Source organism: Osmerus eperlanus, chromosome 17, assembly GCF_963692335.1.
Source record: "Osmerus eperlanus chromosome 17, fOsmEpe2.1, whole genome shotgun sequence".
NCBI classification, from domain to species: domain Eukaryota; kingdom Metazoa; phylum Chordata; class Actinopteri; order Osmeriformes; family Osmeridae; genus Osmerus; species Osmerus eperlanus.
This window is the reverse complement of record NC_085034.1, coordinates 11,753,256-11,770,986: the sequence shown is the minus strand read 5'-3', so window position 1 is coordinate 11,770,986 and position 17,731 is coordinate 11,753,256. Positions and strand designations below refer to the sequence as shown.

The following is a 17,731-nucleotide window of genomic DNA, read 5'->3' as shown; positions in this document are numbered from 1 at the left end:
CCACTGACTCACATTAGAAAATTAAAACAAATAAACATAGCCTAGAAGATGTACCTGTAGGTCAATTACATAATCAAGAGCATGGAGTAGGAATGGATGGATGACAAAATACCCCGCCGAGCCCAATCCATTAAATATTTCCTACCCATAAGTTAATTTCCTGAAATGCAATAATTCACCAACATTTTGACAATTTCATGCTCCAAACTTTGTGGGAACAGTTTGGAGATGGCCCCTTCCTGTTCTAACATGACTGTGCAACAGTGCACAAAGCAAGGCCCATAAACACATGGATGAGCGAGATTGGTGTGGACGAACTTGAGTGGCCTGCACACAGTCCTGACCTCAACCCAATACAACACCTTTGGGATGAATTAGAGCAGGGACTGCGAGCCAAACCTTCTTGTTCCACATCAATGTTGGACCTCACAAATGCACTTCTGGAAGAATGGTAAAACATTTCCATAAACCTCTTAAACCTTGTGGAAAGCCTTCCTAGACGAGTTGAAACTATTATAGCTACAAAGGGTGGTCCGACATCATATCCTATGGTTTAAGAATGAGATGTCACTCACGTTCATGAGCGTGTAAAGGCAACCGAGCGAATACTTTGGCAATTTAGTGTATAAAATTGATACAAATATAAAATGTTATCAAGAGATAGGAAATCGTGCAGCATGGTACAAAATGCCGATTACAAACGTATTGTAGGTCTATAGGCTTTCAATGGAACTCCTAAACGATCAAACCATGAACCCAAACAAAGCTAGCAAGCAAAACAACCATGGTACCATTGCTACTTGCTTATGCTAGGTAGCTCTAACTGTGCAGCAAACTAGGCTACCTAGCTACAGTTTCAAAAAGAATAACTTACAATGTGAAGACCGTCAGAAAAACTTGGAACGAACAAACAAAATTACATCAACAATGACATGTAGCTAAAGATAGAATAACCCAACCGTAGGTAGGTACAGTACATAAATTTGAAACGCCGTCCACAAAAGCAAAAACTAGCCTTAAGGGTTATAGCTTGCTCGGCATTTATCTGACCTTGTCTATTTGTTTGTGTATGGCCGCACTGCAACTACAATTCACTGAATCTGTCTTACTAATTAAACGTTGCCTTCGAATAAAAGCCGCACCACAAATGATCATTGTGTAATACACGCTGCAGTGTTTAATCGAAAGACACATTTGGAACTCACCGTACTAATTTAAATTACATCAACAATGACATGTAAAAATAGAACAACCCAACCGCATAGTCACGCACAGTATACAAATTTCAAACGCGTCTCACAGAAGCAAGTATAATGTTAAAGATTTTACGACTTGCTAGCCTGTAATACTGTCTGTACAAAGAGATATTCTTAGCTCAGCTAGCCTACAGTAGATAGATTAGCTGCTATCCTGTTTACGACAGTATAAAAGTCTTCAAGTTATCATACGAATACAAACGCTAAAATACATGTTTTGTACTGCCATTGTAGGATCTTATTACTCACTGTCAAATGTAACAATGAAAATCTCTGAGGGCTGCAGGAGTTCTCCAACGATAAAATAAAATGGTCGTCTTCTTGTGCGTGTACCAAGCTCGCGCGTGTGTCAAGGGGCTCTGGCCCCTTGTGTGTGAGAATGTGGAGCACGCGCGCACAGGAGCAAAGGGAGAGAGGATTTGGGGAAACAGCCCTAGAAATTAGCCAAGCATGCATGTTTCAAATATTCACTAAAAATCGAGTTTTCATGTTACAGTCAACTTTTTCTCAGATTTGTGTACTCAACATTCTCAAGAGTCTTCATATGAACTAGTGATTGAATCAGAGTATAGTTTTTTGGCCGGCGGATGTGTAAAGCATTATTTTAGCATTAGCAATAAATTCAATTTGCTTTATATCAATCATTTTTAGAGGTATGAAGTTGCCTTTGCACATGGTAACATGTTGTAGTGTCTTCCACGTGACATACCAAGTTTGGTGTTGATATCTCAAAGATTTGCTGAGATTTGACCAAACGTCCTGTTTGGTTGCTTTGTTGCAGATTTTGATTGGCTCTACCGGACAAACGGTTTTGAAAATCAGAAATCCCTACGATAACTTTTGTGAGGCTCAGTCTGGATATCATCTATGGCAATTTTGAAGAAAATTCGACCAAAAATGTAGGAGGAGTAGGGAAAAAACGCGTTTCCTTAATCTTTATTGTACAGACAAATTCAATATGGCGGCCGTTATAGCTTCTTGAGGCTTTTTTATTCCTCATGAGAAATAAGGCATATGTAATGAATTTCAGAATTTTGGGACTTATGGCCTGCAAATGGCATCAATTTGAAAATTGACATATTGGGGCGTGGCCTGTAGCGCCACCTATTGTCTCACATGGCCCATGTTTGGTATGGTAGTTACTAATGGTCTGCAGTTTCAACATGCCAAATTTCACAACTTTTTACGGTACTGGTCTAGGGGCTGCCATTGACTCCCATGGGTAAAACATAATAATACCACCAATAACAATAGGGTTCTCCTACCGGAGGAACCCTAAATATAGCTGAGGGCAGCAATGGCGGGTTCCTCCTCAGCATTGCAAACCATTACAAAATTGACATGACACAGACATGTATTTCATACATGTACACAACATTTCAATACAATTGGATCAATGGCTGATTTGAAGTCATTTTTTGAAATTCTTCACAAATTGTCACTGTAGAGAAATGTCCATGCTGCCGACATTATGGGTTCTTGAGACTTCTTTGTTCCCCATTGGCAATAAGGCATGCGTACCAACTTTTAGACATTTTGGACTGACAGGGTTAAAATGCCACCCTTTTGAAAGTGACAACTTTGAAGCGTGTTCTGTCAGGCCACCTGTGCTCTGGTCAGGCCCATCATGCAGAGATCCATTCTTTAAAAGCTTTGATTACAACAATAACTTTATGAAAGTCAGAATACACTTTAGTAAAGGACGTGTGTAGTTTATGTACTACTACTGCTTGCTCTGCCCACACACTTTCCCCATCCATGCTGTTTCCCTCTTTGCCAGTGCGGGTGGTGCGGTGGCCGCATGAGGTTTAGGTGTAGTCCAAAAGTTGCCTCCCACAATCAAAACATATTAACCGCAACATTGTTTTCAAACTTTCTCAAAGATGGCTTGAAAACCACAGATATTGACTCTCTTCTTGAGTAGATCTCTTTCCAGAATCTCAGTCAATCCAGAATCAAGATTAGCCTCATAGGCAATTGGTCTGGTCTAGGGCACAGCCCACGTTCAGCTCCTTGCAAGTATAGCCTGTGATAGTAAAATGGCCGACTCTCTGTTCCCATTAAACTACACAGCATGCACACTCAAGGTGACCAACAAGATTATATTAACTAACAAACAATGGCCTGGTTTCCCAGATTCGTTAAGAAGCTCTTAACGCTAAGAGCTTCTTAAGAGCGTTCTAAGAACGCTCTAGAACGCTCTTAGAACGCTCCTAAGAAGCTCTTAGCGTTAAGAGCTTCTTAACGAATCTGGGAAACCCGGCCAATAACATTACAAACATCTAACTGAACGAACACAACAACTGAAATCCCTTGCGTAGCTGTTGTTTTTTTAACATGCCGCACTGCATGCTGGGTACCCAAGAGCGCTGACGCTGATTATCTAGCTGTGCTCCGACTGCGTGATATGACGAGATGCTAGTGGTGCGCTGAGGTCTCAGAGTCTCCTGCCCGAGTTCAAGTTCTGCCCGATTAGCAAGCTATTTTTACTAATGTTTTGTTAGCAATTGAATGGTAATGCAAGCTAGCTAAAAACAATGTTAGTTAGCTTGGCTAAACTGGTTTTCATAGCAACAGAAATCAACAAATCAGATCAGTCGAACTTTATTCAGAAATGGGGGGATGGCGGGAACATTAAAGGTGTAGGTACAGTAAAAGTGAAATGGAACGCGTCTTTCTGCCTTGAAGCTGCGTGCGCATCAACAAGACCCCATCTATATGTAAAGATAACATCCAAGCTAACAATTTCGCCAAATCTGACTGCAGCATTGTATACCATATGTACCGTGTTATGGTTGTTTGAGTTAAACAACTTGCTAAATGAATTAAATGTCAAATCCAACTATAAATGTATAAAAGAGAGTTCCAATCAAATCTGAATTTGTTTTAAACCTAGAGGTTTAAAAGGTTACCTTTGCCTAAACTGACATGCACCAACTCAGTTTCAACAGCCATTTACACATTTAGTCTCTATTTGTTACTCTATTCTTAACCCTTGTGTTATCTTCGGGTCATTCTGACCCATCAGTCATTGTGACCCACCGTCGTATTGCGACAGATTTACCGCATACAAAGACAAAGTGAAGCATTTTCTTTTAACCGTTGGGCTGTCTCAGACCCCCCACATTGCAAAGGTTAAAAGAAAATTATTTTAATTTGTTTTTGTATTGGGTAAAATTGGGTAAACACAACGATGGTTCGTTATGAACCTTTGGGTCATGTGACCCGAAGGCAGCACGAGGGTTAAGGCATGTTTAACTTAATGTCTGCACCTCTCTGTCACCAACTGTCTCTGCAGTGGGGGCTTCACAGGGTGTCTACAGGTATAAACAAGTTAAATGTAAGACCTTTTAATACCACTTCCAAATGAAATTAAAGACCAAACTTACGATGGAAATACAAATCAAAAGTGGAAATATACAGTCATCTTTCCAAGTAAACACTGATGTCTGTTCAATATGAACAGTATGGTAAAATGACAATAATCGGTTGAGTTTAAGAACATTGACTAAATGTGTGTAATGCGGAAGGATAACACAAAAATGTAATTGCTGTCCTAAATTATACTTATTATTACACTAGGGTGGAAATGGTGGAGCAGAAACTAACAATTCAATGAATCCCATGGAAACAAAGGCAAATGTGTGAGATGTACTGATGTGGAGCACAAATGCTCCAAGAAGCAGTACTTTTCTTGAGTGGTTTTTATTCAGATGAATAATCATTGGATTCAGGTCAAAAGTCTATCACTTGAACTAGTTTCATCACTTAACCCTTGTGCTGCCTTCGGGTCACATGACCCAAAGGTTCATAACGAACCATCGTTGTGTTTACTCAATTTTACCCAATACAAAAACAAATTAAAATAATTTTCTTTTAACCTTCGCAATGTGGGGGGTCTGAGACAGCCCACCGGTTAAAAGAAAATGCTTCACTTTGTTTTTAAATGCGGTAAAGTTGTCGCAATACAACGGTGGGTCACAATGACTGATGGGTCAGAATGACCCGAAGATAACACAAGGGTTAAGACACAAAGTCAGCAGCTTGGCATACTGGCACATGGAAAGGATTAAACATTTAGACTTTCATCAAAGTAATGCTGGCTTGTCCTTTTTCATCAATGTCCTCAAAAAAGCAGGCTGCAGAGCTACTGTGTCTGTGGGGTGACTGTCTCTGGAGGGCTGGCAGGCAGGGGCAAGCAGGGCCTGCAGGCAGGCAGGCAGGCAGGCCAGCTGGATCAAGCTGTTCTGGGGTCAGGGCTGAAGAGAAGCTGTCCAGCTAGAGAGGGGTAGTCCAGCAAGGGGTCTGTGTGGATCTCACCATCCTCGAGTCTGTTGCATCCTCTGTTGAACTCTGTTGAGCAGGCCTCTGCATGACCCTCCAGACCTGTCAAAGTGAAGAAAGGGTCCATGTCAGTTGTGAAAAATGAAGCTTTTCCCATCTACACTTGATACAGACTTCAGTTTTGACTGTGAAATGCAGTGTCATTACTTGAACTTGAATCCAAATGTGTTGACGTCATGGAGACCCATGCAGTCACTCAAAACACAGGTTCGATTCCAGGCTCTGGCAAGAGTATTTACCTCTAAACTGGTCAATATATACACATCTGACAAAAGACCAGCTCGACCTTTGCTTGTAAACAGTGATTCTGACTGTAAGAGACCTTTAAATAGCCTGACTTACCGAAATTGGCAAAACTAGCCTGGCTAACGTAGGTCGCTTTCTCAGGGCATATGACGAATGAAACAGGCTCGCCTTGAAAAAGTCTCCCTGCCGCATAGGCTTATTACAAAGACTTTCACGCCAAAAATCACCATTATGAGCCGACAGGTCTGTGGGGAATTGCTTTTTCTCCTAAAGGCTGCTCTCCTCGACCTTTTTGATGAACAATTCGCCGAGATGCAAAATGACTCACTAATTAAAAACACAGAGGAAAAAAGCTAGAGCTACAGTAGCTACTTTTCGAGTTTGGTTTTCCGTCACTTCAGAATCACGATCTATAAGGTCTAAAAGTGCTAAACCTTCACCATAATTCAAGAGTAGTGTACTTTCACAAACCCAATCATTAATTCTAGCTTAAAATGTGTAAAACCAGGACTTACCGAAAGCGGCTGCCTCCAACACGGCTTTCACGGGAGACGACTTTCACGGGACACGGGAAACAACAATGGCCGCCGAAAAATAATTTGTATTCGTAACAGCGAGCTGCGATTGGAAGCGAAATGAAACAGGGGCTAAAAAACGAGGGTGGGGGCTTGGTCAGCACACATTTTCAAGAAAGCATGCGTGTGTCAAGGGGCTCTGGCCCCTTGTGTGTGAGAGAATGTGGAGCACGCGCGCACAGGAGCAAAGGGAGAGAGGATTTGGGGAAACAGCCCTAGAAATTAGCCAAGCATGCATGTTTCAAATCTTCACTAAAAATCGAGTTTTCATGTTACAGTCAACTTTTTCTCAGATTTGTGTACTCAACATTCTCAAGAGTCTTCATATGAACTAGTGATTGAATCAGAGTATCAGTTTTTGGCCGGCGGATGTGTAAAGCATTATTTTAGCATTAGCAATAAATTCAATTTGCTTTATATCAATCATTTTTAGAGGTATGAAGTTGCCTTTGCACATGTTAACATGTTGTAGTGTCTTCCACGTGACATACCAAGTTTGGTGTTGATATCTCAAAGATTTGCTGAGATTTGACCAAACGTCCTGTTTGGTTGCTTTGTTGCAGATTTTGATTGGCTCTACCGGACAAACGGTTTTGAAAATCAGAAATCCCTACGATAACTTTTGTGAGGCTCAGTCTGGATATCATCTATGGCAATTTTGAAGAAAATTCGACCAAAAATGTAGGAGGAGTAGGGAAAAAACGCGTTTCCTTAATCTTTATTGTACAGACAAATCCAATATGGTGGCCGTTATAGCTTCTTGAGGCTTTTTTATTCCTCATGAGAAATAAGGCATATGTAATGAATTTCAGAATTTTGGGACTTATGGCCTGCAAATGGCATCAATTTGAAAATTGACATATTGGGGCGTGGCCTGTAGCGCCACCTATTGTCTCACATGGCCCATGTTTGGTATGGTAGTTACTAATGGTCTGCAGTTTCAACATGCCAAATTTCACAACTTTTTACGGTACTGGTCTAGGGGCTGCCATTGACTCCCATGGGTAAAAAATAATAATACCACCAATAACAATAGGGTTCTCCTACCGGAGGAACCCTAATAATAATAATACTAACAATAACAATAGGTGCTAATAATAATAACAATAGGTGCCCCTAATAATAACTAGAGAGGGTACAATTTCTGGGGAAATTGTAGGGTGTGCTTGCTTGCATCGGTTGCACAGGGGTCCGTATTTCTGTATATTTTATATAAAAATGCATACTTAATATTTATAAAGATTACATAGATTTAAAAGCATATATTTGTTGCTGCTCATTTACAACTCAAAATACGAGTGAAGTGTAGAATGAAATAGATGTCTTCTCATTTCCCCTGCAAGAGGCAGCCTCATAGCTGAATCAAAACGAATAAATTTGGCAGAGCGGTGTAAAAATTGACCTAATCTCTATGATTTCCTTTTAAGTTTTCCCTTCTCGTGATATTTTCAGGCATTTAGCCTACTCATTGCATTCATTCATTAATAAAGAACCCCCTTTGAAGATTATTCTACGACGTTACCGGCAGTAGAAGATGGAATCGCGATTCAAACAGTACCATCTGCTAACTGAAAATATGCCCCCAAAAACGTAAATAAGCTTGACATTTATTTAGTGGAAAATCGCTCATTGATAAAAAGCTCACTGGTAGCGATCATTGTCAGTAACAACGCAAAATGCGATATAGCCCTGTGTGGAGAAGCTACCCCGGTAAATTCTACTACGGTACAGTACTAGACTACTGCTGTGTTCGTCTTGGTACTGTAGCGATTGCGTTGGTTGAATTGGATGTAACGTTCCGTTGTACGGTTTAGGCTGAAATTAATTATTTTCATGAACAGATTGACAACGTTTAGGCTGTGGCAATGAAGTTCAGGTTAGTAGTTAGATAGACTTTTGATTTAAGTAAGGGGAGTGCCGAACATGTTCTGTCGCCGTTTGACTTCCTAAACAGCTGTGTAAGTTAGATGTTTTTGTCGTGTGTCTCGCGTAAGCTACAGCGTTGCAGTGAGCTACACTGGTTTGAAACCACAGGTAATGGTAATTTCACCAACAAATCGTTTACTAATGTCAGAATAAATCCTACAACGAAAATGTATATGTGAGGAATGTTTATTTTAACGATTGAAAACAGATACATCATAGACCACTGTAGTATGTGTTGCCCGGGCAACACAGGCTAATGTCATGATGCTAATACTTCAGTGAAATAGTAGACTACTGTTTCCGAAAGTAGATGTACTTCCTTAATAATATCAGCTTATATTGTACATTACACATCACAATTGTTTGTCATATCACAAAGTAAAATGAGTAAATAGTTATCACCCTGGCCTCTTTGCTTGTGGCGTTTCTGCAGCTGCCTTGCAGTAAAGCTATAGTTAGCCTAGCTATCCCCCAAGTTAACAGATGCAAAACGAATGTTCTGCCAAAGGTAGTCACGCGTGTTTTCGTGACGTTAGTGACGTAGTGACGTTAGTAACGTCAGTGACTGCTACGTTAGTAACGTCAGTGACTGTGGCTAGCAAATTAGCCACCTTTAGCTTCACTTTTCGCCACAAAAACTTAACTTAAGCCCAAACCATGCAACGGAACGTAAATTCCAATAGAAGCAACTCAATCGCTACCAAGACGAAACTTTTGACACCTACGTTGTCTATGTAGGCCAAATATTGACTGAGTTTTAGGGGGGCAAAAAGAAATAATAATAATAATATATATGTGAGAGAACAAAGGTTGTGCTCTCGCCGAAGGCTTGAGCACACCCAATAATAAAACTAACAATAACAATAGGTTTCCTCCTTACGGAGGAATACTAATAATAATACTACCAATTACAATAGGTGCCTCGCAGCTTCGCTGCTTGGCCCCTAATAAATATAGATGCAAGCAGCAATGAGGTGGCCAAGCAGTCATATGACCCATAAAACATTTTGTACATCCTCAGAAGAGGGTTACAAGTACACGCAACAAGTTTGGTGTGAATCCATCAAAGATTTGCTGAGATACCACCCAACTTCCTGTTTGCTGGCTTAACAGCACATTTTGATTGGCCGTACCGGGCAAACGGTTTTGAAAATCCAAAAAACATATGATGGCTTTTGTGAGGCTTGGTCTGAAGATGATCTCTGCCAAATTGGGTGAAGATTGGAAAACATTTGTAGGAGGAGTACAGAAAAAACGTTTTTTCAGTCATTCAAAATGGCGGCCGCATCAATTAGGCTGTTATCACAAGTTATCATGTGTCACACACGGGATGTCCCAAGATATCATGAGACAAAGGAATCACTTAATAAAGGCAAACGAATCAACAGTTATTGGCCAAAACACATTTTTGCATCCTGCGGCCACGCCCAGTGATCACATGACACCAAATTGTTTGGACATCCTCAGATGAGGGTTCCGAGTCATCATACCAAGTTTGGTGTTGATTTCTCAAGGATTGGCTGAGATATGACCCAACTTCCTGTTTGGTGTCTTTGCTGCCGATTTTGATTGGCTGTACCGGACAAACCGTTTTCAAAATCAAAAATCTTTGGATAACTTCTGTGAGGGTTGCTCTGACGATGATGTGTGCCAATTCTGGGGAAGATTAAAGAAGAATTGTAGGAGGAGTAGGCTTTCAAAGGTTTTCTATATAAACCGGAAATGGCGGAAAATCTATAGAACCGGAAATTGACGTCATAGGGTGTGTTGAACTCGTCTTGACCCAGGGAATCCAATGGTACCTCATTTTTGAAAATCGGTCATACGGTTCAAAGGTTACGTGTGTAAACACAAGTCCAACTTTGACCCGTTGGTGGCGCTAGAGTACCCGCATTGTATTTTTTAGTTGAGGAAACAGTTTCCTCATTCCCTTTTGCGTGGCCGCTGTTTTAGTAAGACGTGAATGATACGCGCTCAAGTCATCATACTGACTGGTTTTGTTATTTTCACTTTACATTTACAGTTTAGTGCAGTGTAATTGTTTGCCGTGATAATTAAATGCTAGTGTGATAATAAATGACCAAATCATACAAACTGTCATGAGACATTATTTTAATGCAGGATTTTTTTTTCAAATAGTATCTGCTGGTGCACATGTCATGCACCAACCTACATGAGAATATGATGCGTGTTTGCAGTGGACGGATACCCCCCCCCCCACCCACGTTGAAATGAACGAATGACTCGAAAAAAGATTCGTTCATTTTACTGAACGAGATTCAAAGAACCGAATCAGTAAAATGATCCGAACTTCCCATCACTACCCCCCCCCACACACACACACACACACACACTCGTTCTAAACACATTTCTCGAACTGGCTTTGACGGGCTCTGAAATTAGCTTGTTAGCCTTGTAGCTGAGAGCTAGCTGACAATGCTAATACCTCATTTGTATGTCTCTGTGGAGCCTTCAAAATAAAAGTCAATTGCGCAATATGGTTGACAGAATCAGTGTTCTTTGTGCGCCAATCCTGGGAATCAGATAAAGCACGTTTTTGTGTTTCAGTAATACTAATTAGGGATTTAGCTATTGTATATGATAGTTCTAAGTACCACCTTTCGTTAGAGATAACAATTATGAAAAATAATACCTTTTTATCCTAAGTATTTGACCTTGGTTACAAAGGGTCATTTTGGAGTCTCCAAAAGGCCCTTTTAGAAAACGCCTGGATGTACTCTTATAAACACATGTGTCAAATATGAATATATTGTGGTATTATGTTTGACTTTTGATTTGAATTGGGTAAGGCTTCAAACTGTGGTCCAATTTTGTCTTCCAGCTAATACCTACCACCTCTAGGCCTCTTCAGGCCTCTGTTTTCAAAACAAAATCTAGGCGGAAATAGAAACGTTCACTTTCCTTGTGTTCAAGCTTCTATTACTCAACACTAGTAGGACTGACAGGGGTCCTGACAACAGGGAAAATAACTTCAGAGTGTCAGCTTTCAAAAGAGACCATTTACATGCATGTACTCCAAATGGTTCAAGAACAGCTTTCAATTTACTTTGGGTATGCTGTTTAGGCGTTTTCAGGCAAATTTAACAGGATTTTGAAACCATCAGGATGACTCACAGTGTAAGAGGACAAGTCAGCAGTAGTACTAAGTTCTGTTACCTGAGTGTGAGCTAGTGTGTCAGCAGTAGTCTTCTGGGTATGTTACCTGTGGGTGTACGTGTGTGTGTCAGTAGTACTGTGCTAGGTGTGTGTAGTAGTGTGTGAGCAATACTGTGCTGCATCCATGGACTCATGGCCACGCCAAATGATGTTGTGTCCTTTGGCTAGGCACTTCACCCTACTTGCCTCTGGGGAATGTCCCTGTACTTACTGTAAGTCGCTCTGGATAAGAGCGTCTGCTAAATGACTACATGTAAATGTTTGTCCCCAGGAACTTTCAATTCAGTTCAATTACAACATTTCTGTGTAATTGTCCCCCCTAAAGTAGATTTTTACACCTGAATGTATCTGTTACCTGTGTGTGAAGTGATGCGTTTTTAAACAGGATGTTGTCACTTACCTTTTTCCACATGCTCCAGAACACTCAGGGCCTTCCTGGCAGCCCAGCCCCCCATGGATACGTCCTCTGTGGCCGCGCTGGTGGACAGGGAGTCTACGGACAATGGGTGGCAGAGGGCCTTGCTTTCAGACACTGTGAGGACAAAAGAAACACATGCACATGCACGCAGTCCTATTCTGAACAAATACATGCATTTTAGGCTCATAAATAGACATGGTCACATGCACAGACACACAGTCATTACTCTGGATGAACAGAAACACTTCATTTCACTATGCACACACACACACACGTAAAGTACCTAGGGCAGCAGCGGTGCAGTGTGCAATCATGAAGCCGGACTTAAGGTCCCCCTCTGCTACTAGAAAGGCAGGCAGTTCACTGAGGGAGGGGTTCACCAATCTCTCAGTACTCCTCTCGCTCATGTTGGACATCTCATGTACTCCAATAGCCAGGAAGTCCAGGGCCTGGAAGGAAGACATGGTTGTCGAGTGGTCCAAAGACAGTACAGGAAGCATATACTTTAAGTGAAAGTGTCTGCGTCTACCTATGAAGTCTGTGTTTCTACCTTAGCAGGGTACTCCCCATGAACATTTCCAGCAGAAATTGTCTCACTTCGTTTTGCGAAAACCAGCTGGGAGCCAGGGTTCAATTTGTGAGGAATCCGACACATCTGCTGGATATCATCAAAACCTTTTCAAGGGCTCTCCCTACTGGTGAAAAGTATGTAATACAAGGTAAATAAATGAGGCAGAAAAATGAAGAGAAGCTTGCTTGGAGGATACACGGTTGTCAGTGGCACTGTTCAGCTCAGTGGATATCACCTTCTGGACAACGGCTACGGTGTCAATAGCCACCCCGTGGACCTGCAAAAAGGGGAGAGGGACTCCCTTTATTGCTCCCTATGATTGTAAAGCAAGATGATTTGTGTGTGTGTGTTCCAAATCTGCACAGGCGCACACGCATGTGCACACATACACACCTGCGGAATACAGCGCAGGGTATAGGCATCCTTAACGAGATTACATGATCTATGACTGTAGGAAAACATGACACAGGAAGTCCTAAACAGGAAATGAGCCAAAAATAATCATTGTCTTCAAATACACGAGAGAAGAAGAATAAATAACTGAATGATGGCTTTTATTGTGCATGTGTCCATGTGCAAGTGTGTTTGTGATTTATGCATTGTTTTCTACCAGAGATCTGTGAATGGAAAATGTCTGAGTCCAGTAGAGAGCGAAGCCTCATAGCCACCTCTATCTGACCAGGATGAGGCCTCACTGCATGGATATCTGAATATAACACCTGTGTGTGTGTCTGTGAGTGAAATTGTGTGGGTAGGTCCGTTATGTGAGTGTGTGTTTGAGTGAGGGGATGTGTTACGTGTTGTGTCTGCGAGCGACTGTGCTTGTTTGTATGTGTCAATGTCTTTTCTGTGTGTTGTGTCTACCTCACCATGATCAAAAGCCTTGTTGGTGCCCCTCAGGGCTTCCAGGCTGAGGGCAGCGATAATATCGGCTTGTTTCTCCACGCCCAGGGCTCTCTCCACTGCCTCCGCCCCCAGCGATGTCATCAACTGAGTTCCGTTAATCAGCGCAACGCCCTGCATAACCAATAAGCAGCTGCGGCAATTAACGTAAGCAATATTTCTCACTGCTCCTGCCTTTAGGAACCAATAAGCACAGGCTTATTGGTGAGCTCCTCAAATGCAGGTGTTGCCCAACTTGAAGCATCTTACTTAAGCAACCTCAAGAATGTAATCACTGGCAAAGGAGCAATCACTGGCAAACACACAGCTTGTCAACAGCACAGTACCTCCTTTGGCTTTAGCACGAGAGGTGCTAATCCATGACCTTCCAGAACCTAATGAAATAGGTAAACACTGCATTTCAGTCAGTCCTTTATCCAAGAGAAAAACACATTTTACATTAGTTTTCTGTGTAGCGAGTTGCATGGGGCGTTTTGTAGAAACCTACTGCCTTAGCGGGGGCCCAGCCACTTTGAGGAGACCACATCCTGCCCTCCCCCATCCATCCCAGAGTGAGGTGGGCCAGGGGGGCCAAATCTCCACTCGCCCCCACCATCCCCTTCTCTGGTACCCAGGACAGACAGGACACTAGGGACACACGTAGATTTATCCAATTTCAGCACCTGTGACTACTAAGTTTTTTTGGAACCCCTCTTCTGGTTCCATCCTTACTCAGCTCAACAAAGTCCTTATCCTTGAGGACGTCGTTAATGGCGTCATCAGGGTACAGAAGTTCCCCTCCCTGACAGATACGTAGAGTGAAGCAAGCCTCCTAGTCTCTGGAGGCTTGCACTGACACATGGAACATAACACAGATAAACGGTAGAGGAGACAGATAGTGAAAGAGAGACAGAGAGAGGGCACACAGGCTGTGAGAAAGAGGAGTGAGCGAAAGACAGAGGTGGAGAGAGGGCCTTTGAGATCTTGACACTTACAGGACTTGAAAGCTGAGGGGGCAATCACAATGTTTTACATCAGTAACTCATCTAACCGGTGTCACCATGTTCATGACTTTGTGTGTCATATTACAGTAACTGGGCCCAGACAAAAAACTTGCCAGTCTTTGTGTAAACATGTAGAGTATGTATGTGTGTGTCTGCTTGCTTGTTTGTGTGTGTGTGTCTCTAAACCTATCTACATGTCAGTGACAGGGCTGATCTGTGGAGCGTTGTGGTGATTGGGGTGGAGGGGGGAACAGCGAGGTGGCACGGCAAGGCAGTCTGCAGCACCAGATAATAGACGGCAGAATTCCGACCGTCACATTCCAAGAACAGAGCATGGTCAGGGGCGGTGAGAGGCCGGAGATAGAGCCACAAACCGAGATACCGGTGTCCTTGTGTGTGTGTTTGTGTTTGCGTGTGTGTGCGCCGGTTGGGGGTGGTAAGTCTGTTTACCCCAGAGTTGATTTTCCCATGAAAAACGTTTACCAACAACTTTCTGATACCATACTTTTTTTAAAGGCCACTCCAACACACCATTTGACATTCAGACAGTGTGTAGTACAATGTGTGTCTGAGGTGTGGCCTACACTTAACAGACGTGCTCCTATGTGCCTGAGTTCACTCTGTGCATGTGTAAACTCCTTATTTCTTCCTCAAGATTTGTGGGCTGGTGAGCTTTCAAAGATGAATGACCGCACGGCTGCGCGAGCGATTGGACCAGTGCTGGGGAAGTGGTGAGGGGTGGAGGAATGTGTGTCTTTGCGTGTGTATGTGTGAGAGAGACAGATGTAGAGAGAGAATAGAACTTGAGAATGAATGTCAGGTGTAGGGCTCATCCTCGTGTAGGAGAGAGAGGACAGGAAGAAGTGCGGAGCTAGTCCAGTCCTTGGGCGTGAGCTTGTGTACACAGGGCCCATGCAAACACCTGTCAGCTGGGGAGGACGAGCAACAGAGAGAGGAGAGAAGGGCAAGGGAGGATTAGCATAACACTGGTACCATTCCACAGCCAAGACACCCAGGTGAAACAGCATGTAAAAAAGCCACAACATGAGTAAAACATCCCCTCTATAGGAGCAGGGCTATGACCTTGATAGCCGTTAATTGACCTGACTCTAACACAAATCTCTGCGACCATTCTGTTACAACGCCCTGCCCAGCATCTATGGTCGGAGGGTCATCGTGGTAGGGGGGAGCAACCGGAAGTGGCCTCTGTCAGGCACACGCCCACACTCTATTTCCTCCTATAGAAATGCAGGGATCGCCCCTTGCCTTTTCCTCCGGCAGCTCCTGTTGGCTGCTTCCTGTGCTGGTTCCACTCTGTGTGAATAAACAGGCTGTCTGTGCGATCAAGAATCCTCAAAGGTGCACACACACACATCTAGTTCAACATGTCCACCCAACAAACAAAAACATGCACGCATCTACCCTGTTTTGCCTGTTCGCTTTCCCTCTCTCCTCCAACCTCATCATACACTCCTGCCTGTTCCTTCTGTCCTCCCATCCTTTACAAGACATGCTATAAATAACAACTCCCCCTGGTCTATGTGCACCATCCCGGCTGGGCAGACTTCCTCAGGATACTTCCAGAGTCTGTGTGGGGGAAGAGGCCCAGCTGCCTGCAAAGCCAGTGACAGAGCCAGATCAGCTAGTGTGAATCCGGCCATCCTGTTTACCATCAGCACAGGCCCACGGTAGCAGGCGGACATAGAGCTGGGGTCTGTTTCAGCACCATCAAAAGAGATCGGTCTATCAGTTTGACCCCCAGGCGTCCAAGTCATTGGGGAGATAGCTTTCTCTCGGGCTTTGCGTACATCAAGTCTGGAGAATGTTCCGTGAAGTTCCCTGCCCTCCCCCGAACATGTCATCCAGAACCCCTCATCCTCTCTGAATTCAGATACAGAACTTAGATACCACACCCCTCCCCCACCCCCTGGTTCACCATTCTGACCCTCATCCTTCCTTCCACTCACCTCTAACCCCTGGCCCTCTTCTTGCCCCCCCTTCAAGGGAGCGCTAGGTGCGGGTTACAGAGTTGAGGGGAAAGGGGAACAAGGGAGTTGCCCAGTCAGATTGCCATGAAAAGTATTTGGTTGCCGAAACTCCCCCACTAACACGCACTCACACACACACATTAGAGTGTCTCTGGCTGGTACCAGGCTTCTGATAACGAGGTGTGGTGTATTCTGGGTCCTCTCACTGAGCATGGAGCTTGGTTCCCTCCTCCACATAGCTACACAATACTCTCTCTCTATGTGTTTCTTTCTTCATGCTCCTTCATGCTCCTGCGCACACACACACAGGCTAACTTATATCCGTAAAAATTTATTTTCATCGTAAGACACTCACCCTGTGAGGTGTGTAAACCATGTTGACTAAAGATGCACATTCAAGTACTTGACTTTTTCACCCATGAAATAAAAACAAAATGTATAAATGTGTCTGTTTTTAGTGAACAGGTTGAGGGTTTCATGAAAGGTTACGTCTGATGTGCTCTGGTTATTTTAAGAAAAAATCACATTCTTGTGTGTGTGTCAGGAAAGCTTCCCCTTCCTTTCCCAACCAGCCCAGTTTTTCCCCTGGCCTGCCCAGGGAGGGATCATCTGAGGTGGGATGGTTTTAGGGAGTACGTAACCCTCCGGTGCTCTCTCCATGGTAACCCTCGGCTCTGACCATCTGGTCAACGCTGGGGGAAGCTACTCTATTCAGAGATGTGAAACAGTGCCCGACAGAGAGGGGTAAAGGCCCATCCTCCCCACACATCCTCCCTCTACAAGCTCTTTGATATAACTCAGGGCTGCTCTGGCCTGTAAAGTGTTGCCCATGCACCGGAGAGTACGCAATGGGTGTGTCACACACTTGAAGCTGAGGTTGGTGAGCTGAGTGTGGAAAGAAAGGAGGAATGCCAGAGGTTGGATGGGGGCACGGGAGATGAAATTGTGGGCAAGGGTAGTAAAGATACAGTCCTTATGGTTGAGGTACAATAATGAGAAGGGGGTGAGAGATAGGAGTGAGGGAACCATGTGGGGTGAGGGTGAGGAGTGAGGGAACTGTGGTACTGGGGGGTTCCAGAGGGTGTGAGAGAGGGGGGTGATAGATGGGGTAGGGGGCGTGCAAAGGAGAATGTGTTCTTGCATTCCATGCATGCCCTTCTCCATTGAGGGAGACTCATGAGGAGAGGGGGAGGGAGGAGGGCGGCGTCAAGTTTGAGGGCGAGGGGAGACAAGACCCTCAGAACGCTGGCCGCCTCGCAGACACTAGAGCCACAGCACCAACAGGAGAGGAATTCCGAAATGGCGGAGTACAGGGACTGTGGCTCAGGGCCAGCACATCCCTCT

The 17,731-nt window shown here is 43.6% G+C and overlaps 1 protein-coding gene across 1 annotated transcript; it reads right to left on the bottom strand.

Annotated features, from left to right (window-relative positions):
• Window positions 1–11,916: 11,916 nt before the first annotated feature.
• Window positions 11,917–16,763, bottom strand: LOC134038088 (histidine ammonia-lyase-like). Its single transcript, XM_062483680.1, has 12 exons — window positions 16,743–16,763; window positions 15,947–16,396; window positions 14,128–14,197; window positions 13,904–14,043; window positions 13,743–13,790; window positions 13,383–13,530; window positions 13,124–13,219; window positions 12,907–12,965; window positions 12,710–12,790; window positions 12,493–12,558; window positions 12,226–12,391; window positions 11,917–12,056 (listed from the first exon to the last, which is right to left on the bottom strand). The coding sequence occupies exons 1-12, from the start codon at window positions 16,761–16,763 to the stop codon at window positions 11,917–11,919; spliced, it is 1,485 nt and encodes a 494-aa protein (XP_062339664.1).
• Between the last annotated feature and the right edge of the window lie 968 nt (window positions 16,764–17,731).

What these genes read in the sequence shown, in the direction of transcription:
- LOC134038088 (XM_062483680.1), bottom strand. Translation starts at nt 16,763, where the DNA reads ATGGTTTACACACCTCACAGG. An exon ending in GCTGGGCCCCCGCTAAGGCA is followed by an intron (nt 13,791 to 13,903) that starts GTAGGTTTCTAC and finishes CTATTTCATTAG; the next exon opens with GTTCTGGAAGGTCATGGATT. An exon ending in CAACAAGGCTTTTGATCATG is followed by an intron (nt 13,220 to 13,382) that starts GTGAGGTAGACA and finishes TGTTATATTCAG; the next exon opens with ATATCCATGCAGTGAGGCCT.